This window comes from Crocodylus porosus, unplaced genomic scaffold (assembly GCF_001723895.1).
Source record: "Crocodylus porosus isolate Cpor-Errol unplaced genomic scaffold, CroPor_comp1, whole genome shotgun sequence".
In the NCBI taxonomy this organism is placed as follows: Eukaryota; Metazoa; Chordata; order Crocodylia; family Crocodylidae; genus Crocodylus; species Crocodylus porosus.
In genome coordinates, this window is record NW_017728907.1 from 5,324,230 (window position 1) to 5,348,231 (window position 24,002).

General features: G+C 37.4%; 1 protein-coding gene across 4 annotated transcripts in view; it reads right to left on the minus strand.

Moving 5' to 3' along the window:
• Window positions 1-9,843: 9,843 nt before the first annotated feature.
• Window positions 9,844-24,002, minus strand: part of NEK7 (NIMA related kinase 7) — a 95,036-nt gene continuing 80,877 nt past the window's right edge. For 2 of the 4 annotated variants that reach the window (XM_019530690.1, XM_019530688.1), the window contains 2 exons: window positions 20,445-20,558; window positions 9,844-11,547 (listed from right to left, as the gene is read on the minus strand). In XM_019530690.1, the coding sequence (XP_019386235.1) occupies window positions 11,437-11,547; window positions 20,445-20,558 (225 nt within the window). In that variant the 3' untranslated portion in view covers window positions 9,844-11,436. Of the gene's footprint in view, window positions 11,548-13,678; window positions 13,745-14,053; window positions 14,136-20,444; window positions 20,559-24,002 lie in introns of all 4 variants that reach the window. The other 2 variants (XM_019530689.1, XM_019530691.1) reach the window with 2 other exon arrangements.

A 24,002-nucleotide genomic window follows, 5' to 3' on the forward strand; every position in this document is an offset into this window, starting at 1 on the left:
TAGCTGTTCGATCAATGGCCAGTATCAGCAGGGCTCTATTTAATGAAGCTTGCATCAGTGTCAGTCTTGCTAACAGCCATAGTTATCACTGATACCAATATAGAGGAAGCAGATCTATTGGCAAGACCAAATAATTGTTTCATTTTTAGGCACAAGAGATTTATAAAGATATAAGCTTAACATTTTGTGTAAATAAGGCCATCTTCAGATGTTTAACATGGAAGAGATGGTCATGTTCATAAACACGCTACACAGTGCAATAGTGAGATAAAGTGATAGACAGCACAAAGCGTATCTGGTGGACTTCAGATCAATTTATAGCTATACCTCATTCTATGTATAAACTGGCAATATTTTATAAAAGTCTAGCCCTACAATAGATGTAAGAAATAACAGGGGTTTTTTTTATTATTATTATTTCTCTAAGGTAAAACAGCTCTGTCAAACTGACAGAGAAAAATTCACTGTTGAGAGTCTCCTTTAATTCAAAGGGGTGTGGAGGTATGAACTAAAAGTGAAACAACAAAGCTAAGTCTGTATCCCCCTCTCCCTTCTACTGGACTGAGGATTCAGCATTATTTTTAATAATCTCAGTTGCCTACCTGCAAAAATTCTACCTTTAAAAAACTATATTCAACTTATCAACAGATGCAATGACATGAGGGGAAGCTAAGTGGTCAAAGAAAAATCAGGACAAAATCCTCAATTTGCAAAAATCAGCATAATTCCTTTACAGAGAAAGGAATAACTGAAGTCAAAATGTATAATATCAACTGATCTAGTCAGACTTAAGATCCTCCACCAAAAATAGCAAAATATATAAGCAAAGACTTCTCTATTGTGATTTTTAATTCATCTGTTTTCTCGATCTGCATATCAATTAAAGTGAAAACATTATTTTGGTTCAGATTTCATTCAATACAGAAGTACTTTTTCAGCTACATTAAACTAGCTACTGGTTCACTTGCAAACACCTTGGCTAGGATTTCAACTAGAGGAAAGATTCAATGTTACAGAATGGCTGAGGTTCAGCACAGGACTCAAAGCTTTGTGGAAAGGGAAGGCACCTTCCTCCAAAAACTACATTCAAAGAACTGGCAGTCTTATGTCCATCAGTCAGACCTCACTTCACTCCTGACAGTTGATGATGTTACCTGTATAAGTACATCTATGTAGCAATTATATTGGTTAAAAGAAAAAACAATCACCTCTAACTATAATAACTAGTATTACTTATAATACTAGTACAAAAACTGTATGTAGACCATGCTTGATTTCATCCAAGTCAACGGGCGTTTTAGTATAAAAAGGTTTATCAGAGTTCTTAGGCTGCAGATCATGGACCAGATTTTTACTAGGTAAGTATGCTTGGGGAAGGACCTCGGAGTAGGAAAGGCTGATGCTAAAGGTTACTTTCCACTGTTCGTGATCCTGAGGCAGCTTCTGGTATAGTTACAGCATTACCATACAGCCTCTGGTATAACTTACATAGGCCCAGAAGCCTTACATCTCATAAGCCCGTCACATGGACCAGAAAACTCTACACCAGCGGTTCCCAATCTGTGGTACGTGTACCACCAGTGGTATATGCAGACAACCTGTCAGTGGTACACATAAACAAATTTATTATAATTACGTTATATGCCAAAAATTTGCTGATGGTACTTAAGGATGTAGGGTTTTAAACTGGGGTGCGCAATCTGTCAGAGTTTGGGAACTGCCGTTCTACATAGGAGTTCTGCAGTCACTTCATTGTCTGACCTTCTCCTGGCAAGAGCTTGTTAGGGAAAACTCGGAAGGCTGTCTTATGGCTGTATAGCACAAGTTGTGAACCAGTAGACTTGTTCCCTGGCTAGATCTGAGGCCATCATGATGCTCTGGTTGCACCAGTATGATAAATTAATATTTAGACACCAAAATATATGCACTGATCAGTCTTCCCGTTTTCGAAAAAATGCCTTGAAATCGCTTTCTGTCTGGTGAGGGAAAGTTCATCTTAGGCGGCAATTTTCATTGTTGTGTCAGGCCACAGAATGGAGATATGTTAAATAACCTATAAAAACAAAAACATCAAAAAGCATTCCTGCTCAGAATAAGTAACGAATGTTTTCAATATTAAATTATCTTTACTGTATCTTTCCTCAAGAGTACAAGTTATGAAGTATCTGAAACTTCTTTCTTCCCCATCTTTTAACTAGTAAGCTATAATAAGTCATCCCAAATGACTGCAAATCAGAAGTAATTCTACCATGATGGGCTTGATGTGCATAAGAGATTTGCGTTTATATAATACCCTTGGTTTTCCACTCTCAGATGATGTGCCTGTTGCTCCCTTCCAATAATGCAAGAGCCGTGCAAACAGATGAGGCAGATTTGTATAGAATGGGGTGCTCCTGTGCCTTGGAGTATCTAGACAACTTCTTGCAAAAACTCCTTTACATCAACTTCACTAGGTCAGGAGTTGGCAACTTTTTCCAGTGTAGAGAAATGGGTGGAAACAGCCGGGATGACCCAGCTCAAGTTGGAGGTTGGCAGACATTAGGATCCAGCTTCTGCCACTGCTGCTTCTTCCCACCGTTCAGCTGCACTGTGGTGCAACAAAAATTCTCCTCCACCCGTGCCAGATTGGTGCTCCACAGCAGAGCTCCCCTTCTGCCAGAGCCCCACGCAGCTGACCGCAGCGTGATGCAGAGACAGCTCACCTCCCCCAGGTGGCTGACTGTGACATGGCACAGGGAAAGAGTTCTGCTGTCAAAGCCAGTTCTGCAGGCTGCATCTGGCTTCTGGGCCATAGGTTGCCAACCCCTGCACTAGGTAACACTTTGTAATCACTGTAAGTTGCATGAGGTAAGTAACAATCCTGTAAAGCATATACTATTCTACATCATGCCAATGACTATGAGGAAGTTACTACTACTCTGCATAACAATTATGTTTGTGCTGCACAGACGTGGAGTGAGGTTTATCACAAGAAGCAGCTGAGGGATATAGGTTATTGTTTGACTAATAATCTCCCAAGAACAGGTTTCTGGCATGATGGAAAACTAAAATTTTGGGGGGGATTTAAAAAACAGGAGGGAAGTAAGGAGAGGAGGCAAAAAGAAAAAGTATTACTAAAAATGTGTTTTAGACTTCCCATTAGAAACACTCCCACACGCTTTCTGGCTCTGATCTAATGAGCCCAAGCTACTTTCCTTGAGAGGAGCTCCAGAATTATGTTATCTTTGTTTCCCAGGTTCCTTATACCACCCAGGTGGGCATTTCTGGCAAAGTACAATTTAGAGCATTACATTCAGCAAATAACAATACTGAACATCCAAGTTATAGAAATGTTGGGCTGTAAAATCATAGGACTGTCATTTTTATATTTTATTACATTTTATTTTACACTTCAGTGGTACATGAATAAAGTACAGGTGTCATATGGCATACAGTAGCACTGTGAACATATGTACGGTGTACTATTTGGCTTGACGAACAATTGTCTCAGCAAATAAAATGTTCTGAACACTTCATTAAAATTGATGTTTGACTTACATTTTAATACAATGTTAGCAACATATAAACAAAACCACCAGTCAGAACAAGCAGAGACAAAAATGAAAAACAATCCTCCTTAAAATAAGGCATACTACTAGAAAATGCAGTACTCTGACTAAAGATGAATCTTTAGTTTGTAGTCACAATGGAGCAAAGAACTACAACTACAATATGAAGTTATCTGTGAGATGTACAGAAGAACACCCACATGGCATATTTAAGGCAAATAGGGAGTTTTTTCATGGATTGAAGGTCCCCAGCTGTGAGTCTTGCTTTTTTGATAAACCAGATATACCAAAAACTTAAAATATTTTTAGTCACCCAACATTAAAATGTAAGATCAGATCTCAGTTGTGGCCTGTCACAAGATGACTAGGCAAGTGCATAAATGTGGATATATCTGGCTTTGGTATTGTTAGTACCCCTAAAAATCCTGGGCCATGCCTCATGATACATTCAAGACAGAAAGCACAGGCCTGAAAAGTAAGCCCTAACCTCCTCTCCTAATACACTCCAATACCAGAAGACAGAGGTAATACAGGAATACCCATGCCTCACCTCTAATAAGCACATTATTTAGGGCGGCTGTTTCTGTTCAGTATGACACTCATTTAGTTCTCTATATAGGTAAAAAAAAGGGCTCAATGAGGGACAGAATTTGTCTCATCTCTTTTCATTTTCTTGTTTAAAATAGGATTTCGGATAGGCGGAGATGAAAGGCCTTTATGCACCAGTTCCAGAAGAACCAATTCAACATTGTTAGGTAACTCTACACATTCTTCTGCAGCCAAGAACAGAAGAAAAGGCTGAAGTAATTTGAAAAAAAATGCACTGGTCAATCAACCCAGAACACCTTACTTTAACTACAGTTACTCTGCTGACTGTGGAGACATACCCAAATTACCTTTAACTCAGCTATCTCAAATACCAACCGCAGTTTAGTTATAGCAGCTCAAGACGGGATGCAATACTGACCAAAGCAGCAGCATAAATACTTAGGTAATTAGTCTGTGCTGTGTTCCATGCTGCAGATAGACTGCTACTGGGAACCTGAGCTGGCTAGTGAAATCTACCTTTGATACATCTACATGCACTACAGCCACATCACTAAATGCAGTGCAGATATACTCCAAGTTGGATAAGGAAATACAAGAGAAGGAGAAGGAAACCAGTACAGGTAAATATAAGTATGAATGACCTGAAGAGTAGATCGTTTTTAATGGTCTTGTAGGAAAATATCATCTGAAAACTGATCTAGTTGTACAAGGTTTCATACCAAATAAACATTGCTAAAAGTAGGAGAATGACAACCAAAGCACGGAATATTCAATCTTGCAAGATGCAGAGTATTGCATCCTTCAATGAAGAACTGAAGCACGTACCTAAATGTACACACGTAGCCCCAATGAAATCTTAAAGCATTAATGTTCCAGAACTGTACTTTTCTCATGGCATTTTGGACAGCCTGGCAAGTGAGGGAGGAAACCACACCCAAATCTAAGGTTACAATAATCAAGATGAGAGACAATTAATGGAAATGTTCTTCACAGGCAGGAGAGGGAGCAGAGAGGAGAGTCTATAATTACTTAAGAGAAAACACAATACAAAATCTGTAAGAGAATGAGTAGTGGTTCTGAATGGAAGAGAACACAGACAAGACTGTGGCCCTGGAGACAGGAAAGGTATCAGATAAAAGACAAGGTGGGAAAGAGAAATTCAGCCTTGGAATCAATGAATCTGAGACACTGGCTTAATATCCCAGAGATGTCAGGGATGAAGTTTAAGATGTAATATTAGGCTAAAGGCTGAGGAGGGAAGAGTAGGTCTTTGGGTATCCAAATTAAAGCAGCATATCAAAACCATCAAATCAACCATGAAAACTGATGGGAGTGACTGAGGCAGTGAAACAGTCTGTCCAAAATTGATGAACAAAGGGAAAAGGCTAGAGATACACCTAAAAAATGCTGGAAATGGGGATAAGGAGAAAACAAAGAGTAGGTGCAGAATCAGTGGAAGGATGGTATTTTATCAAAGATAAGGGAAATAAAAATAAGCTTGTATGTGGAAGAAAAGAAAGAAGAAAGAAAACAGTTAATAGATAAAGGAAAGAAGTCAGTTAAGGGGGGAACAAGTACACCAAAAGAGAGAGACTGGATGTTAGCATTAGTGGCTGCAGAGTTAGAAGCCAAAACACAGGAAGTTAAAAAATAATGAGAGGAAATGGTAGAAGAAATATTTTGCCCAGTGATGTCAAGTTTGTTTTTGACGATGGTGGCTAGATTATGAACAGAAGACATATGGTGGAAGGGAAGAAGGTTTAAGGAAAGAACTGACTATAGAAAAGAAGGAAGGCATTGGTGAAAGTCAATTAGTATCATTAATATAAGTTAACAATGCTGTTCAGAAAAGAATGAGGCAGAACTGAGCAATGAAAGAATGAACTTGCAATGGGCTAAGTTGCATGATCCCAGGATGTTCTCCAGAGACGCTTAGAAGTGCAGAAGTACATATAATATACAAGAAGGGAAATTTGGAGGAGCAGATGGGAAGAGTGAACGGCTTGAGAGGGAACCAAAGTAGCCCTGTGTGGAGGACGGTATAGAAAGGAAAGAGAGACCCCCTAAGTCTAAAGGGAGTGAGACCAGGGAGGGAAGGAGGCAGCTGAGAGCAGTAGAGAAGTCAGAAAGGTTAACAGACTGGAGATCACAAAAGGAGTGTGAGTGACAGGGTAGAGGAGAGAGAAAGACAGAGATGCTGAAAGAAAGTAGGTAGTGATCAGAGAGAGAGATTTCAGAAATGAGAGATCATAAAGAGAACAGTGTTTAGTAAAGACAAGGTCATGGGAGTGACTGAGGCAGTGAAACAGTCTGTCCAAAATGAGAAATCAAAGAAGGTGGTTAGAAAAAGGAAGTGGCAGATAGTGGAGTCATACTGGTTGTCAATATAAAAACTGAAGCTTCCCTTGATAAAGTGACAGGAAGGATATAAGTGTTTAGTAAAGTCATAGATAAAGCAGGGATAGAGGCAGGGATAGAGGCAACAGCAGTGGTCCTTTGGTGGGGCATGGGATGAAATAATTTTAATAAGTGGTCATCAAAATTTTGGAGGACTTGGAATAAGCAAACAGTAGGAAACACAAACCCAGTTCCATCTCTATGCTTGGAGAAGAATGAAACAAGAAGCAGTCATCAAGAGCTGCAAGGAATACTAGATGAAGAGGCAATGGCTCACTGTGATACTTCTGAAGATTGTACTGGACTTCAAGAAAAAGCAGGAGATAAGTGTGCTGGACTATCAGCAGGAATATTTCCCTCTCTGGTGAATATAAAAGAGAGGACTAGAAGAACAGGGTTTAGGAAAGAACTCTGAAGACCCCCCTACAAAACTTTATATGGTTTTAAAAAAATGTGGACAGCCTAAATGTCTTTGTTTTACCTCAGTTCTAGCGAAGGTGAAATCTACTGAAAATGAAAGTTGAAGCTGGTAACTGGGCTTGGCCAGTCACAAAGGCCATTGTCTCCAAGGTCTGTTGTGGTTTACAGACCAACCACAGAGTTTTGGAGTTTGGGAATATGCGACTTTCCTCAGTGATTACTAGTCCTAAACTTGTTCAAGCCCCTTTAGCCCCCATATCTAATACTGACTAGATTTGGGGGTTAAAGGGGCTTGAACAAGCTTAGGACATAAGTTATTTTAAAAGACAAGACAAGTAACGAAGAAGATACCCTAACCCTGATTAGCATATCACCATTCCAATAGGAAAGCTATTAGTAGTAGCAGCTAAAACAGAGACTGGGTCGACTGCTGCAATAAAACCTCTTGTAATTTTTCAGACCCATTCTGGGAATACTGAGAACCATTAATACAAGGAATACTACTGTCTTCCCAATTTTGAGCCACTATCAAAACTTCTATACCTTGATGTACAAATTGATTTCATTTCATCAGTGAAACACCAGCCTTCTCCATTCCTCTGAACATTATATTTGGTCTTTTTGTACACCTGCCTTATTATTATAATTTGTACCCCAATATTAATGCTAGACTGGTTGCCTGATCTTTAAATATAGCAAAGAAAAATAAAAAGCAGCAACATGTGCGCAAAAATGATAAATAATTGGCAGGTTGTACAAAGAAATCATTTGCATATGCTGTACAAGAGATACTATTTATTTATGTTGGGTACACAGAGTCCATTGAAATTAATGGACTCCAATGAAAGCATAAGGTCTATTCACAAAGACTAACTTTCAGGTTTGAGTGACTTTTTATGGTGCATATACTTTCACGATTTTCAGAGATGACCTCAGTTTATTATGAATAATTAAGTTATTTTAAAGCTTACTATACAAAGGCAGTGTTTTTTAGTATTTGTGAACATACCTTCTGTGCTTGTTGATATACTTTCTCTTGTGCCATTCAGTAGAAGTCACCTATAAAGAATCACTGGCAAAAAAGATTATCCACAAGACAGGACCTATCTAGTGTAATATCCATATCTGTAATAAGAAAGATTTGAGAAAGTATTGTGCAAAATATACAGGTTTTGCATCATACTTATTTTTATCCGCTTTAGTTATATTATGAAATTCCATAGCAAAGGCACATTCAAGACCAGTGGCAGAGGCTTTTCAGTCAGGGTGCTTCAAGCACAATAAAAACAGTGTATCACATATGAAATCAATAATATTACAGTACTAATGAAATATATGCCAGGGAATAATTACACATTTTGGTTGTAAATGTAATGTATTCCTTTTTAAAAATGTGCATTTAACGTAACAGGTTCAAATGGATATTCTGGTAAATGTCACCACTGTCAACAGTACACAGACACTAGAATGGAGTTTTATAATAGAAGATATTTTAAAATGTGGTTGAATTTGTCTTTACTAAATTTACCAGTCTAGTATCCTGCTAAGTATTTTATTAAGTGATATGTTCTGTAGTTTTTACTCACATGAGTAATACCATTGACTCTCAGAGGTAACACCTGCATTAAGAGCTACATACCATACATAAAAGTTCCAGAACCCAACCTTTAAACAGAAGTAAACTTTAACTACCTGCTGTAAACTTTAGCATGTGAAACTAGGTTGCCCATCATTTCTATCTTCTTTCTGCCTCCAAACACCTAAGATACTTAATGCAATCAACCATACACAATTCATTTTACTGCTTTTGAAATTGAAGTAATTACATATTTTACACAGAATAAGATTAATTTATGAATACCAACATGAAAAAAATATGTTCCATGTTTTAGGGGGCCATTTACAAACTCAGAATTATTGCCATCACTCTCTTACAATTACCTTTTCAGAAGTAATTTTTCCCTAAAAGGTTCGTTTTATCCCAGGAAAAAAAAATGTGTCTGACCTAATTTGAGGTTAAAATGGACAGCACATCTGATACAAATAACCTCACTCTATATTTTTCCAAACCTTTGTAACCATTCTCTCTAAAAATAAATTAAAAGAATGGCTAGAATATATTTGTACATGAACAATTAGTGCTGCCATTCAAGCAAATATTACCTTGTTCCTTACTCTGGTACAAATGATTTCGCTCATTTTCCATTTCACCCTACTGTTATGGTATCAGAGTGTTTCAGAAAGTAATAGCAATGTCAAAATAAAACTCTTGTGTACGCAATGATTGTTTACTGGATCACATCACTTCTCTACCTAGTTGTAAACAATAGGTGTGTTCAACAATGCCACCACCAGTGCTTCCTGCTGCTATGTAGTTTCCTTGCTCACTGCACACAAAATTATTTTATTTCAAAATTGTTGATACTTTCTGAAATACCCTTCATACATAACATTAATCTTTTAAAACCAATCATATGCTATTCAATAGAAATGCAAAGTAAAGGATGCCATAGAGATGGACAAAGCATGAACCCAATGCTGCCCACATTTAAAAACAAGCAGTTTAACATGTATGAGTTGCCCATAGAAGCCCTAAAAGATTAGTACACATGCCACTTGTAAAGAACTGAGAAGTCATACTCCAATAAAACATCTTTGACACTAAATTATGTGCTAGATCTTCAGCTGATCCAAGTTATGTAGCTAAACGCTAAAGCAAGGCTCTGGCCCCTATGTTGAAAAATATTTTTGAATTTTTACAAATGGAGTTCATTTTCATAGTATCTTTCTTTAATAAGCCAATTAATTTGATTTCACAGACTACATAAAGGGTAAGAATCCATCTGTGGGCTTTTGAACATTTTTCAGTACATGTGAAAGGTTTTGTTTAGCTTTCTTTTTAAAGACACAGAACTATGGAGGCACTGTGTTCATTATGCCACATACTGACCATGAAAACTTTATTACAGGAAATGTGGAGAAACAAAGATGCAAATGTTGAATGCATAGTGAATTGAATGTATACAGACCAATATTTACACATGAGTACTACAAGTTTACTTTTCCCTAATATTGTTATATAATAAAAATTTAACTGACTTCAAAACTCAAAAACATAACTGATATCAATACAATTTTCTGTGTCAATCTTACAGCAATGATTCATTTTGATAGCTTGGTATGTTTGCCAAAAAGATGATCTCAAATTCAGAGGAATCAGATCTCAACTTCCCTGAACATTTTTTATATAAAAGTACTGTGTTTATTTCCTTTAACTTGCCAATAAAATAAGTCATTCATGTATAGACAATGAGTGATACTAGAGTTTAACCAACATACTGTGCACATGCTTTTAAACTGAAAATACTGGTAAGATATTTTCAAATATAATCTGCAAAAAAATAGATTGTATAGATGAAGCAGCACCAGGTAAATACAGTATATAAAAATCATGTATTTAATGAAGCATACATTTGTATTACAATTATAGTTTTGCCAACAGGTTTCTGAATTAAAAATGTATTTTAAAAGAAATTTAAAATATATTACTGTCAGGTGATCCAAAGGATTTATAAAAAACAAAATCTACAACAGAAACAAACATAAATACCTGGGGAGTTGTAACTTAAAGCCCTTATCTTTCAATCTGATCTGCTAAGACAGAGACACATGCTTGCACAGGGAAAAAAAAACAACAGAAGTTTGCATAAGTCTCAGGCTCTGACTATGCAGGCCTAATCAGGTTTGCAGACTACTGCATAGGTGCATCTACTCACAGAGATCAGATTTCAGGATGCGGGACTTCAAATCAGCCACACCAATGTTCAAAGCAAACACTCTGGGTTGATTTATGCTACTGTAACTTAAGGGGGAAAGGACAAGATACAAAGATTTCTCAGTGTCTGACTGACAACTTCCCTCAAACTTTTTCCCTAAATTAAAAGTTGCATTTAGACCACACAGATAATGAGGATTTTTGTCTACATTGACCTTGAAAAACAGAACTGCAAATTACCACCCACACTATAAAATACAATAAACTTCAAAGTGTTTCTGTGGAAATAAAAATATTAAAATAAATTTACTGAATTATGCTTATTTTTCACCTCTGTAAGTTATTGGAAAGGTGAGAAAATGTCAGATATTTTGCTTTGATGTTACATGCCTAATATCAGTATTGTGCAAAACTGCAACTTAACGATTATTTAGACTTTTGAATCCCAATAAAATACAATTTTTAAAGAGAAAAATACACTAAAATCATTTCACCTTTAAAAATGTTAGGAACTACTATTTTGTATGTTAAGCTTTGTTTTAAATCCATTCCATTACTTACACTGAAATCTATGTTTCAAAATTGCAAATTCATTTAAAAAAAACAAACATAAAGTTTGGGTCTAAATTGATTTACAAATCATAGCACGTCAGTCAGCTCTGAATAATCACATTTATGTAACAGGCAAAAAATATGCTTAAAATCCTTGAACATTCTGCACTCATTTCTTCATAATCTGTTCTTTGTTTAGCTACTTGCAGTGCGTGCATGCATACGTTTTGCTACATCATAGACGTAGGTTATGTCTGGTCGCTTCTCAGGATCCGGGTTGATGCACATATTAACTAATTGTCGTAGCTGGAAAAGGAAAATAATGGGTAAGAAGTCAACAAATATTAGCAGTTGAAAAAAGTGTTCTCTCACCTTCTTAAATAAATAAGACTGAAACTGTGAAAGTGTAGAAGAACTGCATTCAGTTTTATAGTATATGGGACCTCTCTCTTTACTTTTACAACGTTTTAGAACCATGTTCTAGAGCAACCCTTCGGTTAAGTGTGGCACAATTTAGTGCTGCACCCTTCCCAAGTGCCACTCCAATCCTCTTCCCCTACTTGCTCTGCTTTCTGCTCCAAGTCTTGTGTTCCCTGCCTGCTCTGTTGCTCTGCTTTCTGCCCCATGCCCAATTTGCTGTGTTGTTTCCTGCTCCCTGTCCTGTCTGCCACTGTGCTGCCTGTCTTCTCCTTAACCTGATGCATGCTGCTCACAGAGGCTGCCGTGACACCTGTGCCGCAGGTTGGCAACCCTTGTTTTAGAGTACTGTCAAGAAAAAGTAGATAATATTTTGGTCTCAACTCCGCATGCTTGTGAATAAGTTTAGGTGCATATATCTAAATTGAATCATGGTAATGATTCCACATGTGTAAAAAGTGTGATGTGATAGCAACCCTTCAGTGGGTTTTGGATTCAGCATAATATTCTTTTAAATGCACAACTTCTTGACAGAAACATACTCAAGAATGTTTCTATCTACTACTAAAGGAGTGGCCAACATGCAGCACATATACCATAAATGGCACAGATGTGGCATGCAGTAGATGGGGGAGGGAGCAGGGAATACAAATAGGAAAGGAAGCAGAAAGCAGAGCAGCAGATTTGGCAAGGGGTATAGGGTAGAAAGCAAAAGGAGTACAGCACATCAGGTTGCCCTCCCCCTTACCATACTAGTGCATGTTTTTATCATTAGACTACGTATCATGTACGTATAATTCTGTCAATTCACTGTTCTTTCAGAGTTCACAAATTTAGAAGGCATTCAGGAGAAAAGTTACCAGACTTTTTAACTACTTCCTGTTACCTTTTGGGGAATAAGAAAACCTTAGGAATTTTGTCTTCTGCTCAACAGCAAATATAGCGAAACCTTGGTACCATGGTTCTTCAAAGGTACAAAAGGCTACATATTCAAATCTGCCTTCAAGTAGCAGTGGCCCCAAAATGCATAAATCAGAGTAATACAAGTTATATTTCTGTATGGTTAAGACTACAAATTCAAATACTTGCATATCAGAAAACTTAAAAGTTGCCTGAACAAGACTGCTTGTATTCTTCTGTAAAACATTTTTTCCCAGTTATGTGCTTTGCACATTCAGAGTCAGCCTTTATATTGCATGTAATTTTTTGCAATGAATCTACACAATCTACAGAAGGCTGATTTCATTTCTTCAACAGGGGGTTTCAATATTTTATTAAATGCAGATGTTTTTGAGTAATACAGTTACTTCACTGTTGAAAAGGTAGCAATTTAATTTAAGGATAAAAGGATTTTCAATTTAAATAAATTGTAATAGATTTGATATTAGAATCCTTTAAATATGTTACACTAATCATAGGAATTTAAGATAAATTATACTGCTTTTAACAGCCAAAATATAAAATCCTGTTTCACTGACAAAAGTGAATCATAATGAGCTAGACAACATTTTTTCATTTGTGGACTCCTAAAAAATTTCAAATGGAGGCATGGACCCCTCTGAATTGCATGTGTGCGTATTCACATACTTTTGATTGATCATAGTTATGTTTCATGGACCCCTTAGACATAGTCTGCAGACCTCCAGGGGTCTGCAGGCCACAGGTTGAGAACCACTGGGCTAGATCATTTGGAAGAGAGAGTGATGATGTTAAAACTATTTCTAATAAATAAAAAACTCTTATTTTTCAATACAAATTATGTGATGAAATAGGTCTTCAATCCTATATAAAATAAGTAGGAGGCTGAAACAGAGGACAGATATATCAATAAACTCAGAAGCAGCTGCACAGCAACTGGGATGGATGTCTTATATATGACACTGAAAATAGTAGGAAAGTCTAGAGTCCCAATTCTGCAGAATCTTGAGAACTGACCCCTTTTGAAAAGGAGAAAGATATAAAATTGAATCTTTCCCAAATACAGCTGTGGTCCCATAGAGACTCATATACATGTACTCACTCTGTGCCTGTGAGAAGTCAACTGGACTGCTCAGTACATAAAAGTCATGCTAAAATCCTTGCAGAACTAAAACGTATAGCCATAGATAGAGGAATGAAAAATATTGCACAACACACCTGAAGTGAGTCTTCAAAGAGATTTAAAATATGAAAACAATAGGGTGCTTTGCTTAGACAGGTCATTCTGTGCCATTTCTTATGATGCCCGCTACAAATGGAAGTGGCATTCACAGAAACTGACAAATGGATGATAAAAGCTGCTACTACAGACCCACAATCCTTGAAAGACTTGGTGATCTTCCCCTCAAATTGAACATCTATTCCCCTGCAAGTCCATATTTCAGCCCCCAAATTTTGGTCTAGTGGTTGTATTTACCAAACTGTACTACGGAAATAACACTAAGAAGTGAATTCTCTGATTCTTTGAAGCTTTGTATCAGGGTGTTGACAGAAGTTAACAATTGAAAACATTTCAAATGACAAATGTAAATGTCCTTTGAAACATTCCAAAAGCAGATGAAGCACTCCAAAAATAGTACCTCTTTAAATGATGTACCACTGTGAAGCATTTCTTGTTATATGATAGGGACATCATAGGTCTTCCAAAATCCCATAGTGCTCTGCTCTCCCTCCCCCCACCTCCACGGGCAGGTGTCACTCAGTCACAGGCTGAGTGACAACAGACAAGCCAGCAGAACTTGACAGTATGACTCCCAACCCCAATCTGCTTTCTCTTCTCTCCTTCCTCTCAGAACAGAGATATAGAAGGGACTGGAGTTGAAAAATCCAGTCATGTTGTTGGGTCCCTTGTTGCTGAAGATCCTACATCCTACAACTGCATCAGCACTCAGGGATGACTGATAATGTTTGATTTTTTTAAAATAGTTCCCTCTAGCTCTCTGCTCTGATGAGAGGGAGGAAAGGAGAAAAAGTCGAATGGAGCTCAAAGAGTCATAAATCGGGGTGATGGACAGCCATCCACTGCCTCCCCCGTACTCTCCCAGAGACATTCTCCACTCCCTCTAGTGCCCCTGGGCTGGAAAGTGTTTTGAAATGTTCCAACAGGGGCACCACATGGGCTGGCTGAAATGTTCCCTTTTGAAACATTTCCCAGGCCATTTCAGCTAAAAATGTTTCAGTTGTTACTTCTGTCCACACCCTCAGTCTTCTGAGAGGTATGGAATCAGGAGTTATGTTGGACTCTTTTATACAGGATTCTGCTTCTTTATATACATTAAGGAGTATCTATTTCTCTAAGAGGCTTCTTTATCAAATGCCTCTGATGCATGCAACATTTCAGATGAGCAGAATTTGAGAATACCTTTGGAACAGACAATGGGATACCAGTGTTAGTAGGCTATGGTGAAAGAAAACTGATGTTCCCTATCTAGCATGGTCTGGCTAAAAAGCTATGCACTGAAAGACAAGAGTTGTGACTGAGCTGGAAGGGCCTGCCATTCCATCCTCAAATTATGCCATTCTTTGGCTCTCTCCTTAACCTCCTTCATGTTTTTAGTACAATGAGTGTCTTCAGCCTGGAGCTGAGCCTGATACAAGAGCAGCAGGCCACATTTTCTTTAGCTGGAACAGGTTTGTCAGTCACCAAATAAATTTGTCCCTGAAGTCATAAAAAACCCCAAACCACTAATGGCAAGAACTCTTCACTTAGCCAGGTGAAAAACTCGAAATTTTGTTAAAGATTCCAGTTTTAAAGTAAGAAAAACTGTAGTTGTTCAAAGCGAAGAGACTCTTGCTGCTTCCTTTCTTCATCTAGACAGGAAAGTCAGCAGAGAATATACTACCAACCTAAATCTGCTCGCCCTTTTTTGGCTTAAATATTTCTAGTGATTGTACAAAATCTCTTTAAAACCTCTGTACTTTTGAGAAATTACAAAGCACCCAAATCACGATACATAAAAGGGATGTGGATAAATGCAATGGCTAAGATCTTAAAATAGTTATCTTGGAGAGGGACAGAAATTACACAAACTGGTATAAGTGGTAGACTCAAATGGTAAGAGACAAACAATCTGAATATTACCTATTTTTCTTATTTTAGTATAGTAGCCAGAGACCACTTTAATACTAACCACTCAAATACCACAATAATGGGCACATTTCTCTCTTTCATGTGACCATTTTCATGTAAATGACGAACAGCAGAATTGCTATATTGGGTCAGTCCAAAATCTAGCCTAATATCCTGTTTCTAAGGGTAGGGACAGAAATTACACACAAACTGGCATAAGTTATTGGGAACCAGTTGAAATCTGTAACACAACAGTTCAGTGTACATAAACCTCTTTCAAAATGTCTGAAACTGGTTTAAGATAAACCTGGATGGATATAGTATCAGACTTGGACTTCAGTCCCAGATCACTTCACAGTCCCCCAGCAACCCAGGATTCCTTGTACCTCTCCGGCAAGCCCCACCTTGCAGGGTGGCTGGACTACCCTTGGCCTACGCTGTCTGCTCCAGCTGATCAGGGAGGCATTTTCTATCACCCCCTGGCTTCTGTCTCAGGCCACTCTAGGCATGTAGCTGCATTTCTGGAATCAAAAGTGAATGTTTGCTCACTTGCTTATAGGTTTGTAACAGGGGGCTTCCTCAGGGCCAGTCTACAAATGGCCCACCCACCTGTTTGTTGGCAAACTGCCCGCCTTCTCGTATGCCATGCCTTGATGATATACAATTATGGTATTAATTAGGCGGAAGGCTGCCTATTTTTTTGCCCTAATGCCAGGGGGCATTATCTGCACCTCCATTCCTCCCCTACACTGCAGTTCAAGCCTCACAGATGGTATCCACTGTTCTTAACATCACTGGCCCCACACTGGGCCCCAGATCCTCCATTCTAGATCCCCAACTAGATCCCTCCAATCAGGCAGCCTAATCTGCCCTCATTCTGGGCTGCCTAGCTCCCTGAACTATTTCCTTTCTTGGCCGTGGCCCCCTTGGGACCTTTAGCCACAGGCCCTGGCCTCACTTCCAAGGCCAGTCAAAAACCCCAGGCCCTCAGCTCTGCGCATCCCTCACAGTGGGCCCCTGGCCCTTTTGACCCTTCTGGTCCTGGCCCCAGCATCAACCAGTTGAGGGATTTCAAGTCAGGTCTCAGAGCCTCTAGCCCCCTCTCTAACTTGGGTCCACCTTCTTGACCCTTCTATGGGGTAACCCACCCGGTTGTGGGAGTTGGAGTTAAGGCACCCCAACCTGCCTTTCACTGGGGTGGTAACTGGCTTGGCATTTCCTGGAGGCTTGTGTGCCACTGGAAGCCACACCAGGCCACCCACTCCCAGCAGGGTGTAGTTTTAGGTCATGCCCAGGACCAGGGGCCTCCCAACCATCCCCTACAGCTCCTGTCCTTACCTCCAGGTATTGTATGCAGCCAGGCGATGTTTCTGCCTAGCATGCCAGCAGCAAACTGCTGTGTTTATATAGGCAGCCAGAAACCTAAAACAGCCGCTGCCATCAAGTACCTGCTGGCTGCTTGGCTCAGCCCTTAAAGTGGCAGGCACCAACAGTGCCCTGCTACAAGGTTGAATCTATGCAGTTTAGACTAACTTGTGAAGAGTGAATCAATAATGATCAATTGAGCTTTGGGCTTTCTGGCTGTCTGTACTCAGCCCTTGAGTCTATTAACTGTGATGATCTACCTAGATATTCCTTAATGGAACCTAATTTTTACCAAGCACCTGCTCCATGAAAATCTGGGCTTCTGAATCAAATGCTGGGGCAATATGTTATAACTTTACTAGAAATTTACTGGTCAGCACACTAGGAGTTTGGGACAGACAGCAGTGGACCTCAAGCTATAGGTTTTGGGGTAAATTTCCATCACATTTTTTCATGTCAAATACAATATACTATGATAGAAAGTTAGACCTGCAACAAGTTAATTCAGTTACCAGATAACAAAACTTTACATGCCAGTTGTACCTCAGATCTAATTAAAATTAGCATTCAGGAAGTTTTTCTAAACAGATCTGCATTATGTAAGTAAAGTCTGAAAAGATGCATGAATCAATGTATAGCGAGTTTTTTCTTTCATCAAATTAATTCTCAGAGAATATCAGCATTCAGGTAGGTTTCAGTGGGTACGTCTGCACATGATGCTGACTAAGCAGTAGCCAAACATTACCACGCAGTAGCGCATCACAGCACTAACAGTGCTAATATCTACTGTGTGTTAGTATTAGGCTACTGCGCACTAGCGTGACTTAAAAGATGTTCTCCAGCACTACTGCATGGTAACTCCTGTTACTGTGCATTTATTTAGTACTTGCTTACACAAGTACTAAATAAATGTGTGGTAATCACTATGCAGTAGCATCTTATGTAAACATACCAAGTGATACCTGAACTTTACTGCTGAGTTGGGTGTACTTCCAACCTGGACAAAGTTTGATATCTAAATGTTCTAGTTTCCAAGAAATGTTTACAATACTATAGTGCTCTGACACATAATGCGTCTCTGCATTAGCACTTCCAAAACAGCACAATATTTTCATTCAACTTTAAAAAATATATTTTGGGGAACACAGTTATTTATTAACACCTATTTTTCAAATTATTTTATAACAGATATGAATCTTTATGTTAGGACAGATCAAAGTAACACAACTGCATTGTCTATTAATACTTGACAGCTAACTTTTTTGCTAATTAATTATTTCCATGTTATAACAGATATTGGAGTTCTAGCTCTCTTACTGTATCACAAAGCAAGTAGTCCGAAATAAATATATATATAAAAAAAGATTTAACTGAAGTGTATGAGCATACTCTGTTTAGAAATGAAGAAAATATAACATGTTTTGTTTTGTATCTGCTTTCAAAACAAGAAACTATACAGAGGTAAGTAAAAGTGAAATCTATTTCCCCTTCCCAACTCTAAGACCTTCTATCTGGGCCAGACTTTGATATTTGCCCCTTGGCTGAGAATCCGCATATCCAACTTCACACTTAGCTGCAGTGAAGTAGCCCTGCAGGCAGGCCGACTTCAACGAACCACTAGTGGTATCATCATTAAAATCCTGCTGAAGGTCACCATGGTAACCGCCTGCTGAGGCTTCGCTGCTACACTCGGCATCTCCTAATCAGCTACCATGTGAAATGCAAATTCAGACAGTCTGAAAATTAGTCAAGAAGAATAGAGGATGAGGATGCAGATATGTGAAATATTCATGCGCTTCATGGAAAAAGGAAGACAGCATGAATGACACAACAAAGAACGGCCCCTGACATTCTTGCTATCATTTTGCATTATTGTTCACACCCTACTGTATTTCTAGGCCTGCAGTTCTGAAGTTGGTTATATGAACTGCCATATTTGTATTCTATAAAAAATAATAATTAAAAGTGGCCATTGTAAAACAATTAATTGGAAAGCCACAGAAAGAAATACGCTGCACAAACTAGATCAACCATCATTAAACCCTTCAGAAAAGTCATTTACTTGGCCTTTTTAAGTTTGGTTTTTATTTCAGAGAGGAAAAAAATGTCACCATAAATGTGACAAAACAAAAAACTGGACAGCAATCTTTTATTAATAGCCCCACCACTGTCTTTGAAAACAATAGATTCAGGATTCAGATTACAACTTCCATTCCATAAACAAAGTTGCACAAAGCTTTATGTTTATTAAAATATTTCAGATATAATGTTTATATGAATTTCCAACACAATGTTTAATTCATGGAACTGAATTAAATTAGAATTGGTTGCTAATCTGTCTCCCTGGGTTTGCCGCTTGTATCGCTTTGCCCCCTTCCTTTCAAAGTGGGAAAGTATTTCAAAACTAGCACTTCAGTACATTAACACGCAAGCATTTATATTTTTCTCATCCTATTATGTTGGTCCTGGAAAAAATGTTTGCAACTATTTTACTCTCTTTTCCCCCCCATCTAATTTATTCCCACCCCCACGCCCCACGTCTCCCCAACCTCCCCACCCGCCAAAACATTGATGCATTAATGACAGTAAAAAACTATTAGCATGGAATCAAGCAGATACTTTGGGGGCATATGCATCTCAAATTAGCTCTGAGTATTGCCCTATAATCCTAATCTGCAAATCTTCTGTGACTACAGCTGTGGGCCATTAATATTTGGAATGTGTCAAATGTGACATACTGATATTTTTATAATGTAGATACAAGCGAAGTCAAAACAACTCTGAGAGCTAGAGTGCTGGATTTTAATCTCATATAGATGACTATGGAAGAAGGGATACTGCATCAATTTATTGTAATGCATAACCTCATATAGTTGAGCTTTTAGAAATATACATAATATAGATATACAGTTCAATACCACTACAACATGCAGCAGAACTCACTGTGCTGTTTGGAAAAGCACCTCTATTTGATCATACTTGTTAGAAAGCTTTTAAAATATATATATGGTGAACATATATATAATCTGCTGTGTGTTGTAGTGGGGTTCATGTGTATACATATACACCCCCCATTATAACACACACACACACACACACACACACACACACACACACACTGTGCAATAGAGAACTATGGTCCCTTGCTTAACAATTCAAACAAATTAGAAAATACTGGATGTTCCAGCCATTAAATCCAATGATTTAAAAGTGACCAGAAATGGCATACTAGACTAACATTTAGGCAAGCTGAACAAAATTCACAGGACCAGCTCCTCAGATGACATAACTCAGTACAGATCTACCAACTTACTGAACCTATAGAATGACTGCATAAAATACGAATTTGTTCACAGAAAGGAAAATTACTTACTTCCTCTGAATAGTGATCTGAAGGGAGAGGTGGATAGTCACACTGTTCTATTTTCTTGCACAAGGAGTACAAGTTCATTTTGTCACCATAAAAGGGACTCTGCAGGGCAGCCATCTGTTTAAAAAATATTAAGATGTCCATTCATGTTTTTTTGAAAACATTTCTTTAGAAAAATCTATTTTAGCATTACATTTGAAGCATTTTTATAGCTACAATAACCTATATTTGTAGTGTAAAACTTCACATAAATCAGTTCACTTATTTAAATGTTCTGGTCCTGATCACAGTACCGATACTGTAATAATTGGTATATATAGTTTTACTTGTTTTTTCTTACTAGATTATTAGCCCATTAGACTAACAAGCAAAAGCTTTTGCTCTTTATGTTAAGCATTCTTGTCCCACAGCAAAATAGATTAAATAAAATATTTTCCCTAAAAGACCTGTTGAAAACAACTGCACATCTTATTTATTTGAATATAAATTTGATCTAATGCAATTATCTGTATTTAAGATGTTGGGATGCAGCATTAGCTTTCATGCTTACATTTAAATACTGAATTATGGTTTAAAAAGTAACAGTTAAGAAAACCAGACAGAATACTATCATATTAGTTCAGTTAGTTTAGAAAAAATGTAGCCTCAGTTCCATATGGAATTCCATGATCTACTCCAAAAATCTGTCCAAACTATATTAAAGGTACAGTCTCTAATAGTAGCTCACAATTCCTTTAAAAAAAAACAAATTTCAGGTCTGTGAGCATCAGTACAATTTCCATGTAAAACTATAAGTATCTCTGTCTGAGAAAGACTGTTAAAGAAATGGGCAACTGAAAAATGACATTAGTGAGCCCACCCACTTAAACCTATGGTGAAACAGAATATTTAAAGTGCAAACAAATTATTGTGGCTAGTGGGATTATACATTTTAAAAATCCATTTAAGATCTTTGCATGCAGTTTGAAACCTTCTTAATCTTTGAACCACAACAGTATGAATACTGCTCTGAGTGCAATGCTGCCCCAAAGTCAGTCACCCTTTTCTACATGTGCTAATAAGTTTGATTTTGGAAGGACAATGTGTACATTCCCCAGACAGGCAGAGTATGTGTGAAACACGCTAGTCCATGCTGTGCTACTCAGTGAGCTTCAGCAGGGACAGGACAAGCTGAAAATGGCTCTCATCTGTCTTATAGTCTTCCAGATATAACTTTAACTCTTTCATGGTTTAAGCACTGTTGATATTATGATGGAAACATATGAAAGAAAAATTATCGAAAATGTATTTGATCAACATCTGCTTTAAAATGGATATAAAAATCCTTCAAATAGTTTGGTATATTATTTTAATACTAACTTGAAATAAAAATAACATATGTTAAAGATCCCACTACATATATAATAGTGCACTCCCGAAAATCATTCTAGAGCTATATTACATTGATAATGGTAATGTCTATATTCACATGACAGTAATTTCCTACTTTATTTTAAAAATAAAACGTTAAAGTGCAGAATAAAGAATAAAAATCAACTACAAAATCTACATGCCAGTGGAAAGTCTAAATAAATGCAACAGAACTCATTTTCTTACACTAGGTATTCATTAAAAAGTACTTTTGTTTGAATGCTGCAGAGTGTTAAAAAAAATTCTGAATGTCCCCTAAGGAGTTAAAACAGGAATACTATATTTTCATGCATCTCCTGCTTTGACAGATGAAAAATGTCAACTGTCCTGTTTTTATTTTCAAGCTTTTGCACTATTCATCTGGTTCATTAGTGCATCTCGCTGCTGCCCCTGACAGCTGCTCGCCCTCTCCTCCCAGCAGCTGAATTTTTCAGGCTAATTTGATCCTCCACACTGAGACGATCGCTAGAATGATTGACTTGCTCCCTGACCTCCAGGGTCTGACTTTCCTGATTAGTATTCTAGGGGTGTCTGAGGGACGAAAGCCCACTGTCTGTCTTCGGGGCTGGTGGCAGCTCTCTCTCTCTCTCTTTTTTTTTGAACTGTAAGCCACCAACCTACAACCCTGTAAGGATGCAATTGCTACGCTGAACAATAAAAGGGAATGTGTAAAACCTACTTTTCCATGTAAAGGTCCATGTAGCAAAAGCACAGCATCTTGATTTTAATTAGTAAAGTCTACTTTGTTGCATATCAATTAAAATTCCAGTGGCAGTATTTTTCAGTTTCAGGAATACATGAAAGTCCAAAACATATCTAAAAAAATCTTAGTAGCCATGCAATTTTGATATTTAGTAAAATGTAAACAGATTACAGAATAATAATATAAGTATATATTAACTTTAGTTAATAGTTAAAATATTAAAAAATGAAGTTATATTAATGCATAAAATTTAATGTCAATTACATCTTTCTTGAGAGGTCATGAATATGCTATCTTCCCCCTACCCCCAACTGAAAAAGGATCCAAAAATGTATCCCAATAGATTTTAGCCAAAAGGCTGAGAATTAAACGTAAAATTAATAGAATAAGCACTTTAAAATGCAAATTATAAGCAAAACATGTTGCACAAAGAGGCAGAGGGAGTGAGATAGAGTTAACTTTAAAACCAATTTTATTTGAAAGGAAGTTTCAATTTCAGCATGCAACAACCTTAAACAATGGTTAAGCACCCCTAATAATAAAAGTAAACCTGAAGAGCTGAAGAGATAGGTACCAGTTTTTATCAACTCCTTCAGTCCTCATATTTATTTTATAGTATAGAACAGACTGAATGTTGTTAATTTGGGGAATTCTGCTTAGAGGGAAATGTAAAATTGCAATTATATTAAAAACATGAAAATGCTAATTATTAGCCCATAACTTGAGAGACTCTCCAGTCCCCCCCACTACCAAATAAGGAACAAAATTATAATTAACACATTACAACCAGTTTAGCATGCTTAATATATCAAAAACATAATATAACTGCAAAAAAGCAGCATAACACGATACAAAACTAAGCTACATTTTGAAGATTTTTTAGATGCATTTAAATATGTATTTTATAATAGCAGTGTAAGAAATCTAACAATTTTTCCATTCTCTCCATGTCTTATTTAAATACTAATTCAGTATTTAAAAACTTTTTAAGCTACTGAAAATAACCTAGTGCCATATGGAAACTCTAGTAATCACTGGAATAAAAATATTCAAAAGGAGGCATTTCCTAGCTTATTAGAGACGAAGATACAGCTTCTCTTTCAGCAAGAACACAGCCTGGTATCTATTTTATGGAAATAATCTTCAAACAGGATTCACAATAATAACTTCGAAGTAGCCACCCTAAAAATATAAAAACCCCAAATGCATATACCGTATTATATACAGTGCATACAGTACCAACAGGCCTATTTAGGGACAATAATTTTTGTGAGCAATAAATCGTGTTGATTCCAAACTGGTAACTTTTTGTTCTGGACTATAAATTAATTTTAAAGCCCAATTAATGACAATTATTTATTCAATATTTTTATTGTTTATCTATAAGTTTTTTGAGAAGTTTCCAAAAGTTACCAGGAAAGCTAATGACATCAGAATATTCTCAAGGC